At 39.8% G+C, this 22,199-nt stretch overlaps 1 protein-coding gene across 2 annotated transcripts in view; it reads right to left on the bottom strand.

The window, feature by feature from the left end:
• Window positions 1-1,158: 1,158 nt before the first annotated feature.
• Window positions 1,159-22,199, bottom strand: part of SHISA9 (shisa family member 9) — a 248,220-nt gene continuing 227,179 nt past the window's right edge. The window contains exons 4-5 of one of the 2 annotated variants that reach the window (XM_050967760.1): window positions 19,914-19,958; window positions 1,159-3,818 (exon numbers count right to left, since the gene is read on the bottom strand). In XM_050967760.1, coding sequence (XP_050823717.1) covers window positions 3,448-3,818; window positions 19,914-19,958 — 416 coding nt within the window. In that variant the 3' untranslated portion in view covers window positions 1,159-3,447. The remainder of the gene's footprint in view (window positions 3,819-19,913; window positions 19,959-22,199) is intronic. The other variant, XM_050967761.1, reaches the window with a different exon arrangement.

The following is a 22,199-nucleotide window of genomic DNA, read 5'->3' as shown; positions in this document are numbered from 1 at the left end:
TTAGTCTTGCCGAGAACTGGATTAGATGACCTCGTTATGTCCCTTCCAGTTCTACATTTCTATGGTTCTGTGATTCCCAGGAATCCCTGTCTAGCTTACAGCAGGCTCCCTGGGCTGCTATGTGGGCCACATCAGTGCCTGGAATCTCCCCAATGCTGTTTGCTGTGGCCCTACCCTTAGCATGTCCCTCCAGACCCCTACACCAGACTTTGTGAGGTGGTCCTCAGAGGGCACCCTTATGTCTGTCTCTACTGTGCCTGTGCTGTGGGAATCCTCCTCTGGCCAGATATAAAAGGGCACAAAAGAGGATGTCATCCATTATGCCTTTCAGATGGATAACTCCTCCATACACCACGGCTAAGGTGATGGATTTTCTTCCCTACCCAACATATCATAGTTTCCTAGGAACCATAATTGAGTAGTTATTGTTTAAGTGACTTGCCCAAGGTCACAAAGCAAGTCAGTGGCACAAGCTGGACTTAAACCCAGCTCTGACTTCTAGTGCTTTGTTCTAAATACTAGACCACATCACAGCATGATATTGAAGATTAACTTGGAGATAACTAAATACTTTGTTTTTCCCCTGTTGAAGTTTTTGTTTACTCACAAGTGTATGGGCCATTGTCAGCTGTAATGAGGCCCCATCACAGTATATTTCTGTTCAAAGCGAATCACTATACTACAGAGCCATAATATAATGTTTTTTTTTCTGTAATTGATAACTCCTGCATAGGAATGGAAGTGTTACATCTACAGTCACCCCAGTGCACACTATATGAATCAGATCCTGCAGTCCCATTGAGTTCCATGGCAAAATTCCCATGCACTTCAAAGAGAATGGGATTTGGCCCTTATGTGTCTTTAATTTTTTTCTCCCAGAACTTTTAAATAATCAGGTGTGCAGAGTTCAAATGCTAGCAAGGTGCATACTGACCACAGATAAGATAAAGCCTGCATTTGCAAGAGAACTTTCTTCCTGCATGATACAAATAATAAAGACTCAGCTTCTCAGTTCTGCTCAGCCAAGACCCATTGGCTTGACAGGGTGTTTGTAAAGACTTTTTAAAAGCTAAATGAGGAACTCAGGAGTTGGCCCAGTGATCCAAGTTTATGAATGAGCCAGCAAATCGGATTCACATAGAATCAGTTTTATTGCCAGGTAAGAAATTCATATTAATATAGTGAATACATATGTTTACAAATAAACATTCTTAAAAAACAAACAAACATTTTATAATAGGAAGTATTATTGGTATCATAAACTCTGTAGTTGTTAACAAGTATTAACACGAGTTTACTTACAGAACATACAGTTACTAAAATATTTCCACATAAAATATGCTCAAGTTACACAAAAATCTGTGTGGATAAGAGTGCAGCTGAAGTGTGTATCTAAAGCATATGGGTTAACAGCAACATTCCATAAAGGTTCAAATTAAGATAGCCAGTTGTGAAGGCAATAAACGTTAAAGGAATGAAGTGATATACTGGAGAACTTGGAGTGTGTGCAAAGTATTAGTCCATGGGCTTTGTCTACTTCTCATAGGCTTAAAATATATGATCATACAATTTAGAAGCACACTTATAGAGTGATGCCTGTATTGTCAGGATGCAAATCCATCTTGAGATGGCTGGATAAGTGTTCTGTCCTGTTAACCTCTTTTAAACTTCTCTGCTCTTGCATCCTTGCAAAAATCTAAGAAGAAATACTGCCCGAAACAGCTGAATACAGTTAAGAAATCCCACCTTTGATTCACTTTACAGCATACAGTTCTCAGACTCATGGAGCCAGTCATGTCCTGATACATTATGAAACTAAACTTAAGGAGAATGTAAATTTTATTGGGATGGTTAGTTTATGACTTGTCCAAATGACTTCATTTTTGGGAGGACAGGGATTTTTGTGCATGATGAAAGTGAAATGCAAATTGCATTGCCTGGTGTCAGGCTGTTGCCACACAGTCTTAGTCTCACAATTATTCACTTCACCGCTTATGTACACACATTTTACCATTCCAGGACTGCCAGGTTGCTAACTATGCCAAATTCTGGAGTGGTTTTATTGATATGAAAAATGTATCCAAGTCATCAGAACCATGGTAAGGTGAGACCATGAGTCTGATTTTAAACCCAGACCCTTGTGAGGTCTGAGGCTAGTACAGTAGTCCCCTTTATCAAATAGCCCACCAAGAGTGGGGACACCACTAACAAAAAGGAAACAAGAGAAAAGACAATATGCCATGTAACATTTAATTGAACTTTGAAGGAGAACTACTGTGCCTAAAAGCAAACACAGAATGAAAGACTATAGGGGATTTTAGGTAGGAAAATTATGGTTTACCATAGGGGGTGAGGGGCTAACTAAATATTCTTGACCTTGCAACCACTACATGGAGATGAAACATGAATTTTCATTCTTGACAACAAAAAAAGGCAGAGAGGCTGATGAGGATGGAACCCTTCTAATACTTTAATAAAACATGAGGAAATAAGCTTAAAATAACACGAGTTTCACTTTGAGAAACAAGACTGTCATTGAACAATAGCAATACAGTAAAGGCACCACCCACGCTTATTTATTTTCAGTCCGAAGCAGTTGAATATAGGCAAAACATTTAGGTGAAGAAAAAGTCTTGACAGTCCGCAAGGTGAGAGTTGTTACCTTCTGCCTGGAAAACAGGACTGAGGGGGAGTGGTTTTTTGCCCATTGCCCCTGCCTTCCCGCACCCCCCCCCCCCACATTCTGTCATATGATATGTCTCTTATTTTGGAGATTCAAAAAACTTTAAAACTAAACCAAAAAAAACTAAAATAAAAGCTTCTTGGGTTTGTTGTTGTCCTTCTGGACTCTTTGCCAGCCAGAAAGTTCCCATATGTTTTTAATTGTAACAGTCTTCGTTGGATTCACATGAAAGAGTCTTTTGTCTATTTTATTTTATTGGGGTTTTTTTTTGCGCTTCATATAGTGACGGCATGAAAGTACAATAATGTTAGGGCTGGTACCAAGTTATTTGCACTTGGGTTTTCACAGGTCTAGTGATTATTATTATTAGAATTTATACAAAATTCCTGACCAAAACAATGTATTACAGTATATTGTTCTCTCTCACTGGCTCTCTGTCTCAAGGCAGGAACATAGTGTAAATGGTTTAAGCAGACATAAAGTTTCTCTAGATTGTGCTACTTCTCATCATGGATGTCAGTTTCAAGTAAAAAAAAATTAGTCACAAGGGTTTGTTTTCCAGTGTGAAATACAAATGGTGTTTCTAATTCAACCTTCAGTGTATTGCTGAATGGTATTAGCCCACTCTTTGCCTTACAATTGGCTTCATAGCAGGAATGTCCAAGTGAAAGTTCCTTTCTTTCTTGATATCATTTTTTTTGCCTCTTTCAGTTATTTATGTGTGTGTTTTGTTTTTAAGGGATCTTTTTTTCTCAAAAGCAATCTCAAACAGTCACTTCTGTCTTGCTGTTAGTTATGAAATATGGCTGTGTGGGGAGATAGTGCTGGCTCCGAGTTGTCAGTGGGTCACTTGCTGCTGGTTCTCCTGTGCCGTGCTTTCCCTTGTTTGCATATGTCTGCCGTCGGAGGGACTGGACACTGGGGTCCCAGGTTTTGAAGTTGGTGTTGTAAGCTAAGGGGTGTGTGTGCATCTTTGAGACTTTGGATTTTTGCCCATTCTGTCTGGTCGTGCCATTGTCAGGTGGGTACGTTCTGTCTTCCTCTCTGCGCACTGGGTGCAGTGGCAGGCTCCCCTTGGCAGCCAGTTCTGCAAGATGTCGGCGTTTGGAATAGAAGTCGTCATTGACCTTGTCAGCTGTTTGATTTCAAAAAGAGGAGGGGGGAAAAAAAGAAAAGGTCAGTTGAGTGCAGGAAAATATTAAACATCAATGCAGAGTTTATAGTCCATCATGTACGATTACATCTAGATCAGCTAGAAAAACAAATCTTTCTAGATGGGAATAAAAATCCCTTCTTAAAATGGTTTTAGTAGGAAGATTCAATCTTTTCCTTAGAACTTTATGGATAGCAACAGCCCAGGTATTAGTGGCTTCAGTATAATATTTCAACGGATTTAAACTGGCCATGCAAATGTCTACCTCTACCATTCATTTCTGAAAACCAAAAGACCCCAATTTTAATTCTCACAAAGGGGATCTAGCAGGAATCTATATTGATTAAAACTACAGTACATGAATTTCCACTTGGATAAGGGGTCAGCAAGAATGATACTGTTGATAGTAGTGGGTAAGTCCCTGGCTCTATCTCAGCCATGCCCTCAAAGTACCATGGAAGTACATCCCCTCAGAGCTAGAGAGAAGGATCTTTTATGGGATCCCAGGAGCAGAGAGATACTATGGCAGATGTGGCATTTCCATTCTGTTCTCCCCCCTCTCTAACCTCCCAGATTTACCAGTTTTTCCCCTCCTCCATTTGCAGAGGATCCTCTACCTGTTGCTTTTTAAATGGTGAATTCAGTCAGGAGCAGAATGACTCTGGAGGGTTAGCTGTAGTGTTTGTTGTTTGTGCACATAGCAAAAATACAAAACCATTTGTTGCAATTCAACACAAATGGTGCACACTGCTCAAGAGAGGCTGCTGCAGGCAGAGATGAGATGCATTTGGTACAGCTGTACTAGAAAACAATGGAACCAAACACTTTGGGTTCCTCACTTTCAGGAGCACTAAATTAACTCAAATCCTGATAAATTTTTTAGCATCATTCCTAAAAACTGCATGTGGCATACCATTTCATTATAGAGGAATATCAGCAAAATACCAGTATTTAGACATGGTGCTGGTGACAAACTAAGCAAAGGGACTATAGAAAAACTGTGGTTACAATGAGTAGTATGGATGGCACAATGTAATGGATACTATCTTTTTATTTCAATATGGAGTCAGAGGCACTTGCCCCATCATCTCTGAAAAATATCTTCATTTAATGGAGGTTGTTTGGATTCTGTAGAATGCGCTTGCTGCCATGAATGGGTACTTTGCTGCGCTTTACGTTCCCCTAAAGAGAGCAGATTTGACTTTGCCAAACCATTCTTTGCACCACCTCTGGGTGTGCCTTAACAAATTATATCCCCTTTCCTTGAAGCTAAAACTATTCAGCCTCTGCAAGTCCTTTAGATACCACTCTTGCTGTAGAGCCTGACATCAGTTTCCATTATGTTGCATGCTTCCTCAGCTGCCATTCCATTTTTTTGCACTTTTGCTATTGGTACAGATTCTGTTGTGCTCTAGTCCTAAACATCACTAATCCTGAATTTAGCCTTACAGTATGGAAATTTAATTCAGAAGGTGAAATTTACCCCTGTGCAGAGGGCCAGCATGAAGGCAACGCACCACATCCATCCTCAAAATAGAGCTTCATTAGGACATAAATGCATCCTGCTTGTGCAGGCCCTCTGCACAGGGATAGATTTACTCACAATGGTTGCTGCTCGTCATCTCAGGACATTATCTGTGTAATGGCCATACAACTGGGTTTTCTTTTTAATTGTAGATTTAATCACTGAAGATGTATTTTCTCTTAGATGAAGTGAAATTGCTTAGGAAGGAGACTATGCTGTAAAATTAGGCTTTACATGGCTTACCTATCTCCATCTGTCTCTCTTTTAATTGGTAATTGACTGCTTTCTATAATGTACAGGTGCAGTAAAGAATTTGTCTTCCCATTTAATTAAAACACAGAATGTAGATAATAGCCTGTTCTAATTTCAGTACATGATGTGCCAATGCAATTACTGATAAAGCTGTAATATATTACAAAGAAGACTTGCTAGAGTTTTCTTCCTTTCACAAATCTGTGATCTAAACAGCAAGGAAATTACATCTACTTTGTTTCTGAATGACTTTAGTCAGTCTAAATATGGACAGTCCTATTTATTGCAAAATAGTGTTCATCAGTATTTGTTCTGGGGGGAGAATCCCTGCAGTTTCACACTGTTGGATACACAGCCTCTCTTATTAGCTTCTCATGAGCATTTGTGCTAGCAAGGATCTATTTGCAATTATGTATTTGTATGAGTATTCACACCAGATACTTTTATGTGGCCACACTGGTAGATTTGAGTTAGCCAGTCAGGGAGCAGGAATCACTACCATATGACTTAGTCCTTGTCCCACCAGTTTAAACAATTTTAAATTAATCTAAACAAACAAGTTCAAACTCCCAATGTAGACACACAACAGTTTGTTCCTTGTTTAAATTGATTTAATTTTCATTGGAAAATTACCAGATTAAGATAAACTGATTTAAATAGGGGTTAAAGTATGGGTTTGGATCCATTTAGCTAGATCTATGTATTTAAACTGGGGCAACTTCTGTCATGTAGGCAATGTCTAAGGTGATCAATCACAACATACGAAATGAATTAGGAATAGTAAATGATCAAAGTAATAATCACGACATAATTTATGAGCAATCTGTTGGGTGAAAATGTTTGCAAAGGCCATTCACTAAATAATATTTATCAAATTAATGAAATCTGTATCTATTTGTAAATAATGAATGAACTAGGAAAAAAAGGTGTTAACATCATAGAGGACTAGATTGCAATAGACTATTCACAATGAATAGTACCTTAACTTCATTGGTACTTCCACTTACGTCCGTTGTAGAACTTGTCAAGGAAAGGGCTTCTAAACTGGAGCCATGGTTATCAGAAATCTGGCCCTGAATAAATATGTTCTCTGTGAATAGTTTTCTGAGCTCTAGTTTTAGGTATAATTCTAGTGGAGTATTCCAAGGTTAATACTACCCACTTCCAGATCTTCCCTTGGCTAAGTAAGCAACACCCCAAAGAGACAACCTTAATTCCTTGATTTCTTTTTCTTCATACTGTTTTTGTTGGCTATATCTTTCATGCTGGAGCAGTGCCTGCATTCAGTCTTCTGTCAGATACAAGATGTATTACTCAGATCTCTAGATATATTAAGATAAATGTTCTCACACAACAGTAAATTGTGTTACCATTGTATCTCTAAGAATTCAATTGTTTAAAACAGGCTCCCATTGCAAAAACTAGAGGTGGGGAGAGCAAAGCCTAGAAAGTGCTGTGAATATGAGGTACCTGGTGGTTTTATTTTGCCCTCATACAAGTTATATGTATTCTGTGTAAAATTTGCAGCTATTTTATTGGTTGAGCTCAAAGGCCAAATAAATAGATTCTGAAAATACAGTTCCATTTTGTTAAGTATTTCAGCTAACTAAATCCAGTGAGACTTTCTAGAGTTTTACAAAACTAATGGCTGGAAATCTGAGATTCAAGGTAACAGCAAAGTTCAATTTGCAAAAGTTAGCCGGTGAGAAGTAAATGGGCGAAATTGGCAGCACTGGGGAATGACTGCATTTGATTTGCTTTAGGCTGCTGTGATAGCATGGGAATGTTGGCATTTGAACCTGTACTAATCAAATCACTCATGGCTGTCCGCTGAGAGATTCCCACATTTGCCTAACACTTTGATTTTGTAAAGAAGCCTTAGGAAGCTGCCTAGGACTCTCGCTTCTTTCTGGGTTTTCTTTCATCATGGCCCACAGTGCATGCATCTGAAGATAGCTTCTGCTATTCAGTATGAGAAATTCAAAGGCAGCTGAAAATTATTCTTGGTTCAGCTTTTGATAAAATTTAGAGTTGTCATGGATGTTCTTTATGCTGTGAGGTCTGCAAAGCTGTAGGACTCTCCCAGTTTATGCTACAGCTACGATTCTATTCCTATACTATTTTGAAAGCTTAAATTCTTTGTCTCATTTCTCAGTTCATTCTGTCATTTAACCCATTTTGAAAGCTGTCTAGAATGTCTTTGAAGGAAGAGACGTGATTGCACTTTCATTCTTCCCTGCTATGTTAAATACTATGCGGTCTATATTCATTCTTCTAGTTCATCCTCTCACTATCAATATGATCAGTGTTGATAGCATCTTTTGATAGTGAAAAAATGCTGAAATGAGAGTGCCTACGGATATGGGAAAAATGTGTATTATACCCTGTTCCTCCCACTCACACCTGAATAACTCAAAAAAACAGCTGAATAACTTTGGAAAAGTTTGAGCAAAAGACTATTCACCTTCAGGCTGAAACCAAACACACACAATTTCACCCCAAATAATTTATCTGAGAAAGTTGTGAGCAACTAGAAAGAAGAAATTAGAATTAGAGTAGTGTAGGTTGCAAATTGTATGACAGAACAATTTACCATCAGAAAATGTTGATTCAACATAATCAAAACATTTTTTCAGGAATGGCTTAATATCGAAATTTTCACATTTGTTGAGACTTTTGTTATAATAAAATGTAAAAGTAAAAACAATGAAGTTGCGATGAAACATTTTGATAAATAGTCCCAGATTTCAACTTTCTGCCCCATCCAGGGTGAAACCAAATTTTTAAATTATAGAATTTCCTGTGGGATGGAAACCAACTTTTGACCAGCTCTAGTTACAGAGAAAACTGGACTTCTCTTTACCTGTCAGATGTAGGTATTATTGAACCCATCTTACAGGTAGGAAAATGGAGGCATGGAGGGATTACATAACATGCCCAAGGTAAAGCAGAATCTAGAAACAAGTTAGGGAAACACATTTTCTTATTACCTCTGTGGCTAATACTGAAATATTGTGTTTCTATAATCTTTGTAGAACAACATTATTTCTTAAAAGGTAATTTAACATCTATAAGTTCTCAGATCTTTTTTAATTGTTGACTTTCCACCCTAATACATAAAATGTCTGTCTTTATAAATTTCAAAATATATTGCGTTCAAATCATATTGGGTTTGCATTTTTTATTAAAAATCCTTCATATTTATTTCCACTGTGTGTCAAAGTCGATCACATTTTCATTACTTAATTATCATCTGATAAACCTTTGTCACTATTAACAAACAAACTGCATGTCAGCTTCATTTTGAAAAAGCAAAAATACCAAAACTGATTTTTATTAAATTAGACCTAATAAGGCTTCTTTTTGTACGGAAACTTATCAACCTATGCAGCCTCACACATACAGTAGGAGTTCATTTGAATTTTGTAGCCAATTTTAACAAAAGGGGTTGTCAGTATGTGTTTATGAATAGGCCTGTTGGTGATGGATTTTAGCCCTGTCGTTAAGCTTTAATTTTTGTTGGTGTTGTGTGGTCACTAAAATCCCCCTTACATTTTTATCATCTTTGCAACTACAGTTTGACTTCTTGCTCCTCCTCTAAGGCAGGGGGAAGAGAAGTTGGACGGAAATGGTACTTGATCAGAGCTGTTTCATGTCAATGGGCCAGACTGCGACTGTTCTATTGGTGTGCATGAAAGTGGAGGACAGAACTAGTCCAAAACGTTTCCTCTGTGTGTGGGGGGGGGGCAGGGTGGACTATATCTGGAGGCCCCCTGCTGGAGGCCTCATGGCCCTGCATCACCCTGCCACAGAGAAGAGCAGCAAGAATTCCTCCAGGAAGCCTAGAGTGGCTGCAGAGGAGCGGCCAATCGGGGGGCTGATAGAGCAGCCAATCCAGGGCCAGAAGGGCCCTATACAAGACAAGCAGCAGAGCACAGAAGTTAAGTTGCTGGGTGGAGCTGGAAGAGTGAAGACTGGGTGACTGGCTGGCTGAAAATGCAGCAGTACCGTGGAAAGCTCACTGTGGAAAGCTCACTGCAGACAGGACTGAAGCCCAGGGAAGGCTGCTAAAGGCGGGGTGCCTGGCTGGATGGATAGAGTAGCAGCAGGACCATGAAAAGGTCAGTGTGGGCAGACTGAGCCCAGGACCTGGCCAGACCAGGCAAGGATACCAAGATGGGCCCCACTGGTCTGGCTGAAGACTGAACCCAGGGAGGCCTGCTGAAATACCACCAGCTGCGGGTACCGAGATGGGCCCCAGCTGGGTGGTTGAAGAAGGCAGTGCCTCTGGGAAGAAGACTAAGAGCTGTGGTCCCATACCAGGTCTTTGATAAGAACTTGCGACTATATACCCCGGAAGGTAGACAGCTTGGTCGGAGGGCTGAGTCGCTGAAGACCCACCAAGAGAACCATCAGACGGGCAGTGCTTGCGAGTGGTGGGTGCCACCCAGGGCTGGCTCCAGGCACCAGCCGAGCAAGCTCATGCTTGGGGCAGATTCTATGGGGCGGCATTGTGCCCAATCCTAGGGCGGCATGGCTCCTTTTTTTTTTTTTTTTTTTTGTTTTGTTCGTTCACCGATCCGGCTGCCCTGTAGGGGGCGGCGGCATGGAGGAGGGGAGTGCCCTACTGGGAGCAGGCTGCACGCTCCATTTGCCCCAGCCGGTGCCAGGTCTGCAGCAAGCCCGACAGGGCAGCCTGCGTCCTTCCCTCCCCATCGACCAGAGCAGCGCGGAGCCCGCCTGGCAGGCAGCGCAGCAGTCAGGGCCACATGACGAGCGCCCCACTGAAGCCCTGGCCACCCCCGTCCTTTCTCTCCCTCTGCTCCCTCCCCCACCCCCCTACTAGCCAGGGCACATCTGCAGCGCAGGGAGTCCCCCTGCACCTGCACTCCAGCTGCCCCGCAGGGTTTTTTTTTTCTTGCTTTGCTGCTCTGGCCACACTGCGGCTGTTGTGGTGTTTTTTTTTCTCTTTTTGCTTGGGGTGGCAAAAAAGCCAGAGCCAGCCCTGGTGCCACCCCATGGAAAGAACTAAAAACAAAAGCAGGTTCACACCCAACCAACCAAAGCGGGGGCCGCCTGCAAGAGGTGAGTTCCACCCCATGAAAAAGACTGATTGCAGGCATATCAGCCTGAGAGGCGGGTGCCGACCCCGTTACAGTATGCATGACAGCCAGACACAATTGTAATCCCTGCATGAGAGAAGTACAGGGGCTTCTCCTGTCCATACACCATTAGCTGCAAGGCACCGAAAGAGGACAAGGAGAGAGAGGTCCTTGGCCCCATCCCTTAACACATGTGCTGGCCTTCAGAACCTGCTGAGTGGAGATGGGAGGGTATGCTGCACTCTCTGAAGTAGTGCAGCAGTGGTCATGCTGTACCTGGGATGGTATGGTTCCTACGTGGCACAATCAAGCCCCAAATTGGGTAAGAATATGAGGCCTATATGAATAATGTTCCTGTTAGGTTAAATGGTTAACTCTCTTTGGATTACTTAAGATGCAGTTATGGTGTAAACTTGTCCCTCTTTCTCATTTATTTGTCCCAGGTGTGGATTTATGATGCCTAGGAGTTCATGGACCTTCTGCTATGAGGTGTAAAGGGGACCAAAACAGAGTAAAAATTAATCTCCTAAACCTGTGGAAGGGGGACTGCTCCTCCTATTTCCCAGAGCCTGTCAAAACCCCATCTGGATACCTCTTTGCAGTTGTGGCTTCATAGGTCAGAGATATCACTTAGAAGTCACTCTGTGAAGCCTAGTCCCCAGGTACTTCTGCTAGTTTATCTGTCTGTGTGGAACAATGGGATGTTGATGTGCTGCTAAGGGTGGGAAAGTCAGTGAACTTGCAGCTAATCTTAGATCTGTAGGTTGGAACCTCCTTTACCTTCACATACTTAGAGGTACAACCACCAAAATTTGAAGAATCTTTCTTTATCTGCATTCCCAAACCCTTCTGTCTAAAACACCCGTAGATTATTACCCTTCTGTTCATTTACCATGGGAGGGTTTGACACTTGGTGGGGTGGGGTTGGAGGGGTAGGCATTTAAATGGTTAACACTTTTCTATTGTGACCCTTTGAACATTAGACATCACAGCTTAGTATGGCTGAACTGTTCTTTTTCCAATTTGATTGTTGTACATCTAAATCAGCTTTAAAAATACCTAAATATAGTAGATGCATGAGTGCACCTTGGGATAAATATATTATGGATACAGAGCCATCCCTGCATCCCTCGGAATCCCATTTTCAGCTGTTAATGCTGTGTATAACTGTGATATGTCAGCAGTGTGTTTGATTGCACAGTGAAAGACACTGACGTTCAAAGCTAGTCTTGTAAATCCCATTTTCCATCTGTTTAAAGTAGGCTTCTTTAAAAAACAACATCACCAAAGAAACCTGCCTCAATAAACACAGACAAAAAAAGAAAGATAAATAGTGTAAAAAATCTTTTGGCAACTCTTAAAAGAGGCCAATATTCCTGCATGTTATAGCTCTCCACCTCAAAATGTGCACATCAACGGGGCAGAAGCTTGAAACTGAGAGCCACTAAATATTTCCAAATACATTATAACTGCAACATGCTACCCCTAACATACCAACACCTGATGCTAATCTATTGCAGAAACATATCCACTATTCAGAGCTTTCTAGCCCTCCCCTTTCTGATTGGAGGGGAGGGGGAAGGATGAGAGGTGATTTCCTATCAAGCCAAAAATAAAGCATGTACACAGTATATGGATACTTGTGAAGTCATCTTTGAAAACTGCCTGTTGAGTATACCTGGATGGGTTCTTTTTTATTTTAACCTGTCACTGTAAACGTCTTGTTTACCTTTGTGCACACAGTCAGGTTCCAGGAGACCTGGGATTTTGCTCCAGATTCTGCCACTGACTTGCTACATGATCTTGGGAAATCACTTAACCTTTGCATGCCTGCGTTTCCCTTGCTCTAAAATGGGCTGTTAATCCTTAACTACCTCCTCAGAGGTGTTACTAGGATTCATTGCTATTTGTAGAGTGCATTGAGCTCTCAGATGAAAGGTCCTATAAATTCATTTGTATTGAGTATCTTTTGTATGCAAGTCAGTAAAATAGGATTTAAAGATATCACTGTCATATGAGCACAGAGAGAGAGAGAGAGAGAAAAAAGAATTGGAATCTCAGAATTGCGTAATGACTATGTACAATAAGAGCTTTAATTCTGAGAGTCACCCCTTTGCTTTTCCTGTCTCCAGTATTAATGGTTAATTAGATGCATTTTGACAGTTCAACATTTTTGTAAGGTTCCTACCTTTTAACTTAGGGTAGTGTATGGTACGTCTGTGGCCCCCACCACTGTAGTATTTGAATGTATTATCGTCTGCAATGTATTTATCCTCACATTGCCCCATGTAGCAGGGAAATGCTGCTATCTCCTTTACAGAGCAGGAACTGAGCTACAGACAGGCTATGTGACTTGCCCAAGGTCACACAGGGAGACTGTGTAAGAGCAGGGAATTGAATCTCTGTCTCCTGGGTCCTCAGGTAGTGCCCTAACCACTTCACCATTCTTCCTCTCTTAGTGTATCCATAAACTTCATGATACAATTTCCCTTAAAAAGCTGGGATTTTTGTTTTCAGAAATCTGAGTGTTTGAGAACTAGGGGTTTTAATGAGAAACATTTTACATCTTTAACTGGAGTGGCTACTCTTGGTGACCACTGTTACTTTTAAAGATAGTTTGTCTTTTTATTAAGGAAGGAGGAGGGTTTATTTGCCTGCGCCTATGAAAGGGAGTAGAACTGGGCAAGCTATTTACCAAGTGTATCCTCTTTTTGTTTGTGAATTGTCCGTGAACAAACTTCAATTTTTGCATATTCTTAATCCAAAATTATGTGATTATGTATTTTAGACAATATGTTGCTTATAAGCTAAATAGTATGAGTGAAATCCTAGATCCTTGAAGACAATGGGAGTTTTGCCAGGAGAATACCCTATTTGTTTTTTTCAGTATTTTCTATCCATGCTGTATGACATGCCACCAAAGCTACGTAGTATTGTTTCTGTTCCTTAAATAGTCTTCATAATGGCCATTCAAATGCTTCTGGCACAAATATTCATGTGAACACATTTCCATTGATATTTGTGATATGTTTTTTTCCGCACATCTACTTCTTAGCAAACTTTTGCCTCTGCAAATGCTGCAATTGCAAATATTGCATGGTGGAAAGTAAAAAATGAGGTTATGAATAAGCAAATTTGTGGGGGATTTCTTATCTGACTGGGCTTTAAGGCCCCATTGTATGAGGCATGGAAGAAAACAGTTCCAGCTCCCAAGAACTTGCACTTTGAACTTAAGACTAGCGATAACAGTTAGGGAGACAACAACAAATGAGAGGGAGAACAGGAAGTGATTCAGTTTGGTATAATGAGTAGCAGATACTGTGCACCTTCCTATAAGTAAGTCTTAGCCTATGAACACTGGTAAAACTGTTTTGGGACTTGCTTTCTTCTACCTGTGGTCTTTGAGCTATTGTGTAGTTACAGCCATCGAATGTTAAGATGGGAAACCTTGCATACCTCTCCAAGTAAAGAAGTTGGAAAGTCCCCATGAGATGGCTCAAGGGAAGACTTCATAGTGAGGAGCCCTAAGGAGATATTAGAATCCTGCCTTGGCTTATATGTTACTGTGAGTTACTGTACCACAGTCAAATTGATTTAGTGTTAAATATTGTGACTGCCTCTGTTTATTTGTCTGAGCTGAAGCTAAAACAATGTGTTTAGAAGCTGCCAAACTACTTGAGTCCTGTTCATTTTAGGGGCTTTTACCAGAGTTCATGTGAAAACTGATGCAGAATTAATTCTGCAAAGAATCAACCCTATAGTAACTTAATGTTTCCTATGCTGGGGCAAAAGACAAAATTACAGTTTGGTTCAGTTTCACTGAGTTCAGTGGGATGAACTTTAAAAATAACTTTAAAAATAGGGCTCAATTCATTTTTACGTCTAGGCAGATAGAACTAATACCCAGAGAACGGTGCTAGGCATGCAGGGGTTCCCCAGACAGCATAAAGCCAGTATAACAGCTCTGGTTGCCCACCTTTGTAATTGTCTGGCATAGAGAAACCTGGAAACCAGAATGCAGTCTCATCTCTGGAAGTAGACAAGCTCCTTCCAAACAATGGTTGTAGAGATAAAGGAAGATAGGATATGTCTTTACGCGCACAGTGTTGCCAAAGGGAGGAGGTATGGCTGTGGCAGCTCACTGCTCACCAGCTGTTGTCACCTGTGGAATGACTTCTGCTGGCTTTGTTGCAGCTGAGCACAAGTTAGAGCAGTCGTGAGCTAGACTAAGAATATAGAAAGTGAAAAGTGGCTTCAAGTCACCTTTGCCTCCCTCCATTTCCATTATTGTACTGAGCACAGCTTGGCTAGAACTGAGAATTCAGCCCATGGACTGTAAAAGATTGATTTTTTTCCCCCCCTCTATATTTACGAGCATTTTCTACTCCACCTTTTCTCTCCCACCAGTTTATTTGTAACAGTCTGCAAAGAAAGATAGCATATTATGACCGCAGATTATTTTCTGTGATCCATATTAGTGATAGGGATGTTTGGTAAGCAACTAAAATAAATTATATATAATGCTCAGACTTGGATGTAAATGAGTCTCACGGGGCTGGTAATCCTACTTATGTGGCTCTGTTACTCCTTTTCTAACATACTGTACCACTTTATCAGTTTACTCATTTCTCATACTGATCTGGAGAGAGCCCAAGCATAAAAAGACATATCAAATCATTCTTCTCCTCCACAGATGCTGTTTGAAAGGCGCTTGTCCACCTCCAGACACAAGACTGCATTCTGTTTTCCAATAAAATAAAATGCTACTTTCATGTGATGAAAAATGATTAAACATAAATATGTAGGCCCAAGATCTTCTCCTGTTCTATTGACTACTTTTATGACAGCTTTTGAAATAGTCAGGAGGCCAGAGAATGTTTGGTTTTGAAATACAGTAGGAATATTTTAGAATATGAATGTAATTAGACTTGGTAACTAGAGCCTGCAGTCTCCGCAATGTTCTCTGCACCCACTGCAGACAGTGAAGTCTGCTGCTTGGCTGGTAATTCTGAGACAGAATTTGATTAACTCCTCAGGCACTAGACATAATGCATGAGATTTTCCATGGCACCTTGCTTGGTAGGTAGCAAATCACTGGAGCTTGAGACTATCCACATGTCCAGAAGCAGAAGTGCCCCTCTTCTGAACATGTGCCAAGAACTATAAACACAAAGGAGCTAATTATTTCTGGTATTTTTTTTCTTATTCTTTTCCATATACTTTGTAAGATCAAGCAGGTTTCTCTCTATGGATATGTAAAACAACTTCTTTTCAAAAGGTATTTTTATAATAGGCCACACAGGTTTGCATCATTTTAAATTACAGGGTTAATTTTATTTTACAAACTAATGCAGTGGTATCATCCTTATTTACCAATCAAAGTATACTGGCTACATACATTGTATACTATTATGAGATTAATAAATTACAAATATATATCAGTTGCAACCAATGTTAGGAAAGCAGTGCATTGAATACAGATTTTTCATAATAAAGAGACTCTGACTTCCTGGAAGCAAATTATGCTGCACTGTGTTAAACTAATAAAATAGTAGCTTTTGTCACAGGATTTGAAATCTGTTGATGGACAGCAATGCATTAAGCCTGACCCGAGCCTTGTACTAGTCACATTTTATAAAAGGCAAAATTTAAGCACAGCGAGGTTGTTACTCACTCAATGTCAAATAGTGAGTGAAAATCTGAGAACAAAATAAAAAGATTTCCACTTCTCTGTTCTAAGCACATGGCGATGGGTTAGGTTTTCCAAGGTACCTAAGGGAATTAGGCACCCAGTTCCCTTAGGCTCCTTTGAAAATTCCAGCCAATGGGTATACTGTAATTTAAAATCTGTTTCATAATGATCTCTCCCCTTTCACAGTGAATATTAACACTTATCCTTGCATGGCATCTACAACTGGGAAGTAAATTACCTGCCAAATCATGGGATGGGTTTCATTAAAAAAAAGCCAATGTCTATTACAAAATATTTATTTCATAAATTAATAGTTTGAACATATTTTTCCCAGTTTTCTGACAACCTTCCCTGCATATTAGGGTATAGGCAAAAAAATTACCATTTGAAATACAAATTAACAATCCAATCCTGCTGTCCTGCCTGAAATAAACTCCCACTGACATCAATGGGAACTAAACGGACTGCGGAGTAAGTTTACAACAGTTAACATAAGAGAGATTTCCAGGTTTCTGTTAAAAAGTGCTTGTTCCTTCCCTCCTTCAGTAATCTAGATCTGAAAAGTTTGTAGCAATCCTTTTATGCATGAACAAATCTTATAAATGTTAAGTTCTGTGTTTCAAATAATAATAACACAGTGTTCCAGAACGTGTTTCAATGACTAAAAATATATTTTTGTTTCCACAAACATGTGTATTTATGTTATCTAACTATGGACTGAAAAAGCTAACAACAAATTTGTTCTTCAACTCACAGGACAAGGACAATTCCTTACCATGCAATTTTGTCACATCAGTCCTAAAATTTGACTAAGTATTAAACTTCAGTTTAACTTCTGAAAACAAAAAGACCCTTGAAATCATGATACCTGTTGTGCATTTTTGTTAAAAGTCTGAACGTCTGACTGCCATAGTTCATTGATTCCCAAACTTTTTATTAAGGTGACCCACCAGCTATCTGTTCTTCTTTTGTGACCTACCATTACATATATTCATCTGCTCTGGCACCACAACCCTATTCCCAGCCCATTGCGGAGGGGAGGCTTTGGGAAGAGAAGGGTTGGAGACCAAACTCACCTCACAGTGGTGGCTTCTGTCCCACAGGGCTGGGCCTGGCTCTTCACTGTGGGCATTGCAACCTGGTGCACAGGGTCACTGTCATTTAGTGTGGCCAGGAGAGGGAGCCAGGCCCAGCCCCATCAGACAGGAGCTGCTGCTGCAGGGTGAGTGCGGGGTGGGCTTGCTCTCCATCCCACCACACCCTACTTCCAGGGCTTCCCCTCCACCCTAGACCAGGAGAAGTATTTGTTTGTCTAGGGACCAGAGATGGGTTAATCTGGCCTGGAATGTGGCAACCCATCGTATATCTTCCCTCAACCCACTAGTGGGTTGGGACCCACCATTTGGGAAACACTGGCCTAGTCAGTTACAAACGTTACTCATTGTCCTGCTGCGGGGAGCCACACAAGAAGCCTCAGTTCAGATCTCTCAGAACAGTTTATGTAACTTAGACACAATTTTTTACGCTGAAATAGGGTTGATTTTGCTCTGTTCCATCAATGGAGTCACTCCAGATTTACCCCATTGCTTCTGAGAGAAGAATTTTACCCTCAGGCTCTTAATTTGAATGGTATTGATTAAAATGAGAGCTAAACTCACAGCAGTACTATTATAGTTGTTTTTGCAATAATAGTTTTCCTTTGATCTTTTTATTAACAGCTACAATTTCAAAGAACCTTTTAGTCACCACTGCTCTGAACTGAAGTCAGCTGGCTTCTTAAATCTTAACTGTTATAAAATTAGTTCCAATAGTTGTTACTTTAAAAAAATGAGAGCGATGTTAAGCAATAACAAGGGAAATATAAATTTTAAGCCTTAGCTTCATCCCACACATTTCTTTCTTTCTGCCTGTCAGTTTTACACTAGAGCCATATGAAACTTTCATGATGAAACCTCTACCTAGGCAGAGTTCTGCAACATTTCTGAACCTTTCAGAAAAGCAGGGATGTGTTTTTAAGCAATCTTGGTTGATTTACAGTTTTAGGAATAAACCATATTGAATTCTGAGGTTACTGATTTTATGTGACCTTTTCACCCCAAGTCAGGCAACATGTGAAGCTTCATCTGAATTTTCATTTTGTTTTGGGAGTTGTTCCCAATGCAAAGCAAAATTCTCCAATGCCTGGGAACTGAATCCTTTCAATAGCTTTAATATATATAGAGAGAGAAAATAGGGCAGAAACTGAAAAGGAGCCACTTTGGCTGAACAGTTTCCTTGGCTGAAGCTCCATTTAATCACAAGAGAGGAGCTTGTCGTTAGAGCTGGGGAGAGGGGGGAATTTTTTTGTTGAAGCTGTCAAAACTGTCATTTTGTCAAAATTGCTGTATTCGTCAAAACGAAATGTGTCACTTTCAACTAAATGTTGTTTCTGGGGGAAAAAATGAAACAAAGCATTTTGATAATGTCCAAACGTCCCATTTTAACATTTTCAGAGTGAAACATTTTGATTTTTCATAGTGAAAATACTTTTTGAAACCAAATTAATTGCTTTATATAAAAATATTTGTAAAACATGAAAAAAATCAAAATCAGAACAAAATGTTCTGATTTTTTTTTATCAAAACGTTTTGATCTGAAAAGATTTTTTAAATTTCATCTCATGGAAAATTTTGAAATATATTGTTTTCATTCCATTTTGAAATGGAAAACATATATTGTGGAATTTCCTGTGAAATGGTTCCCAGCTAGCTGCTCTTGTCATTTAAAAGTCTCTCCCTTCATAAGAGCTCATTCTTCTACACTCACCAGTCATACAATAGGAAAGCCCATGATATAGGATTATAGTTTTGAAATAGGCAACAGCATCGCAAACCAGTCTGTCTTCCTTGTGGTTTACAGGAGGAAACACACTTTTTTTTTTCATAATAGTGGCTTACCTGGCTTTCTGGGGCACATAAACTTTCTCCTCCATAAAGGCCAGAAATCTTATCTAAAGTGTTACCATGATGATGTGCTGTGACTTTCTGGTTTATGCCACAGATATTGTAGTGAGGATTTTAGTTGTTGTAGTCACATAGCTAATATTTCAGAAAAATTCAATTTTTAGGCCAGTGGGAAAATTCATTGGGTGCCTTGCAAATCATGTTACTGCACTTCCCCCCCCCCCGAGCCTTTTATTATTACCACCATATAGGAGTGTAGGAGTAAAGCAGTAATGTCTGTGATTTCTTACCTGTGAGATTTCTTTCTTATACTCATTTGCTCCAGTTAGAACAGCTTTTGCAATACCGAAATGGCAGACTGTTAACAGCTGCTATTTATATAATATTTACAATAAAGGGTTCATTCCCATCATTTGCCTAATTGCTCTATCTGGCATTGTTGAAAAAAAAACCACACAGCTGATGTCAATGTGCATCATTGTACAAAGGTGAAGACTGCTAACATTTATCTGCATTTGGGTTTTGATTTTGGTTAGAACAAAAGAGCAAAAGATCCTACAGTACCTTTTGACTTAAGTGTCATCACAGGAAAATCACCATCATACCCTCCTAAAAAATAATCAAGACATGCTAGTATGTTTGTTCAGTTTCATATCACAAACATCAGAAGCACAGTACACTGAATACAAATAGTTTAAAGATATATATTTGAAGATATTATACTCTGCTTAGGACCTGATTCTCATACCCTTGCTCATATTCAAAAGTATCTTAATCCACAAATAGCCCCTCTGAACTCGGTGGAGCTACTTTGATAAATAAGGTGAGTACGGGAATTGGAATCTGTCCCTTAACGAGTTTGCCTCCCTAAGCCAGAACTCTCCATTTCACTTCTTGCAGTACACACCTGATTTTAAATGCTAATCCCTCTCATACACTTTCATTGTCCTTCTCTGTCTTAACCCCAGCACTGTGTAAGATTTAAATTAGCACCCTTCTTTAAAAGGTTGCTTTAATTTTCACTTTTGGGGACTTAAAAAGAAAGCAGAACTTCTAGATCGACGTTAGGCACAAAATATCATATGGTTATCATGACTTTTACACAGAGTGTCAAAATGAAATAAAGCATATAAAAGCAGTGTACCGAGAGCCCCTAGTCATGAGAAACTATTCAGCTATTGATTAAGTTCTCTTCTGCATCTTTCCCTATTCATCCAAAGTCGACTATTTCAAATTACTTCAGCACTTATGTAGAAATTTTCATTTGAAAATCTCAAAATACTTTATAAACAGTCTAATGAGTCTCACAAAACCTTTGTGAGGTCAGTTTTATACCCATTTCAAAAATGGATGGACTGAGAGACTAAGATTTTTCTCCATAATTTGAGGCCCTACCTGAGACAGTCTGGCCCAATTTTCAGAGGTGCTGAGCACTCACAATGGGTCACTGAAGTCAGTGGGAGCAGTGGATGCTCAGCAGCTATGAAAATCAATTCCTAAATGTCTCAGGGGTGGGTTCTTTTGGAAATGTTGGTGTAACTGACTTGACCAGACCCTGTGAAATCCCGCAGGGCTGGCAATTGGAGTGGGAGGGGGGAAGCCATGTTTTTATTTGTAAATGGAGCATATACAAAAGGCACTGAATTCTGTTCAGCTGTAACCATTTTTGTTCTGTAGCACAGACAAGGCCTAGACATCATCCCACACATTTCCTGTTATATCACTTACCGTAAAGTCCAATGTGTAATTCATAAAGTTTTCATTAAAATAGGCTTTTCTAGAGGCACCCTGAATTTAGATTTACTGGCTTCTTACCGATCACTGATCGCTAAATGGATGGAAATAAACCCGTTTTGATTGTTAGGCTGTTGCCACCAAATCATGCATCCACTAGCAATAGAGGGAAAAACCCTTCTAATCAGGTAATGTATTTCATTAGGCCAATTGGATAAATGCTGCTGCTGTTATAGGTCTACACATTGTACACTATGGAAGACAGGTATGTGGGAAATTAGTTTTTATTATGAACACTGTCAAATAATATGGGTTTGGAAATTCAATTCACTTTCAAAGAACCAGCCTAGCTTTTGGTGGGGGAGGGATGTCTTTAACATAAAACATAATCCTTTAATTGATTAAAACTGAAATCCTTTTTGGAGCAGGGGGGACATAGATTTGAATCACTGCAATTAAAGAGATTCGCAAATTTAAACTAGACGTGTAAGAATGAAAAATAGGTTGAGAATTTGACAGATTCTGAAAACTTCATGAGGTTCAGGCTCACCAATGAAAATAGACACTGGGTCAAATTCATTCCTTAAGATAAAACACATGCAGTGTTCAGCTTAGTAAATCCTAAATCTGTTTATCAAAAATAAGTAGACATCCAGTGGTCCAGGTATTCTCTCTCTTAAGATGAGATCTGAATAATAGTTTCTAAATCTTTTCTATACTTTACTACGTTAGTGACTATTTACAAATAAGAAAATGCCTTTGTGCTGCTGATAACCATCCTTACCTCCTGCAAAATTCTTTAAAGCTGGATACACTACTTGACAAGTAAAGGTGAGATGACACAAATGAAAGTGTTTGCGTGAGTCCTACTTTGGTGTTAAAGCTGCCTCTACTAGACCTAGTGCTGTTTGCAGTCTCTCCTCCCGCCTCTCCGCAGTCTAGGTGTCACTTCTACTAAAACCAGTCTTATCCCTAAAGAGCTACGTTTTCACAGCTCTGTTCAGTTGCTGAGGGATGGATGTGTCTGTAACATGAACATTGCCTTTTGTGATGGCTGATTACTAATCCTCCTATTCCCCAGGCCCCAGAAAGAGAAAATCACCAGGTAGCAAAGGA

The sequence above is a fragment of the Gopherus flavomarginatus genome, chromosome 9 (genome assembly GCF_025201925.1).
Source record: "Gopherus flavomarginatus isolate rGopFla2 chromosome 9, rGopFla2.mat.asm, whole genome shotgun sequence".
NCBI classification, from domain to species: Eukaryota; Metazoa; Chordata; order Testudines; family Testudinidae; genus Gopherus; species Gopherus flavomarginatus.
The sequence above is the reverse complement of the archived record's forward strand: the minus strand, read 5'-3'. Positions and strand labels throughout refer to the sequence as shown.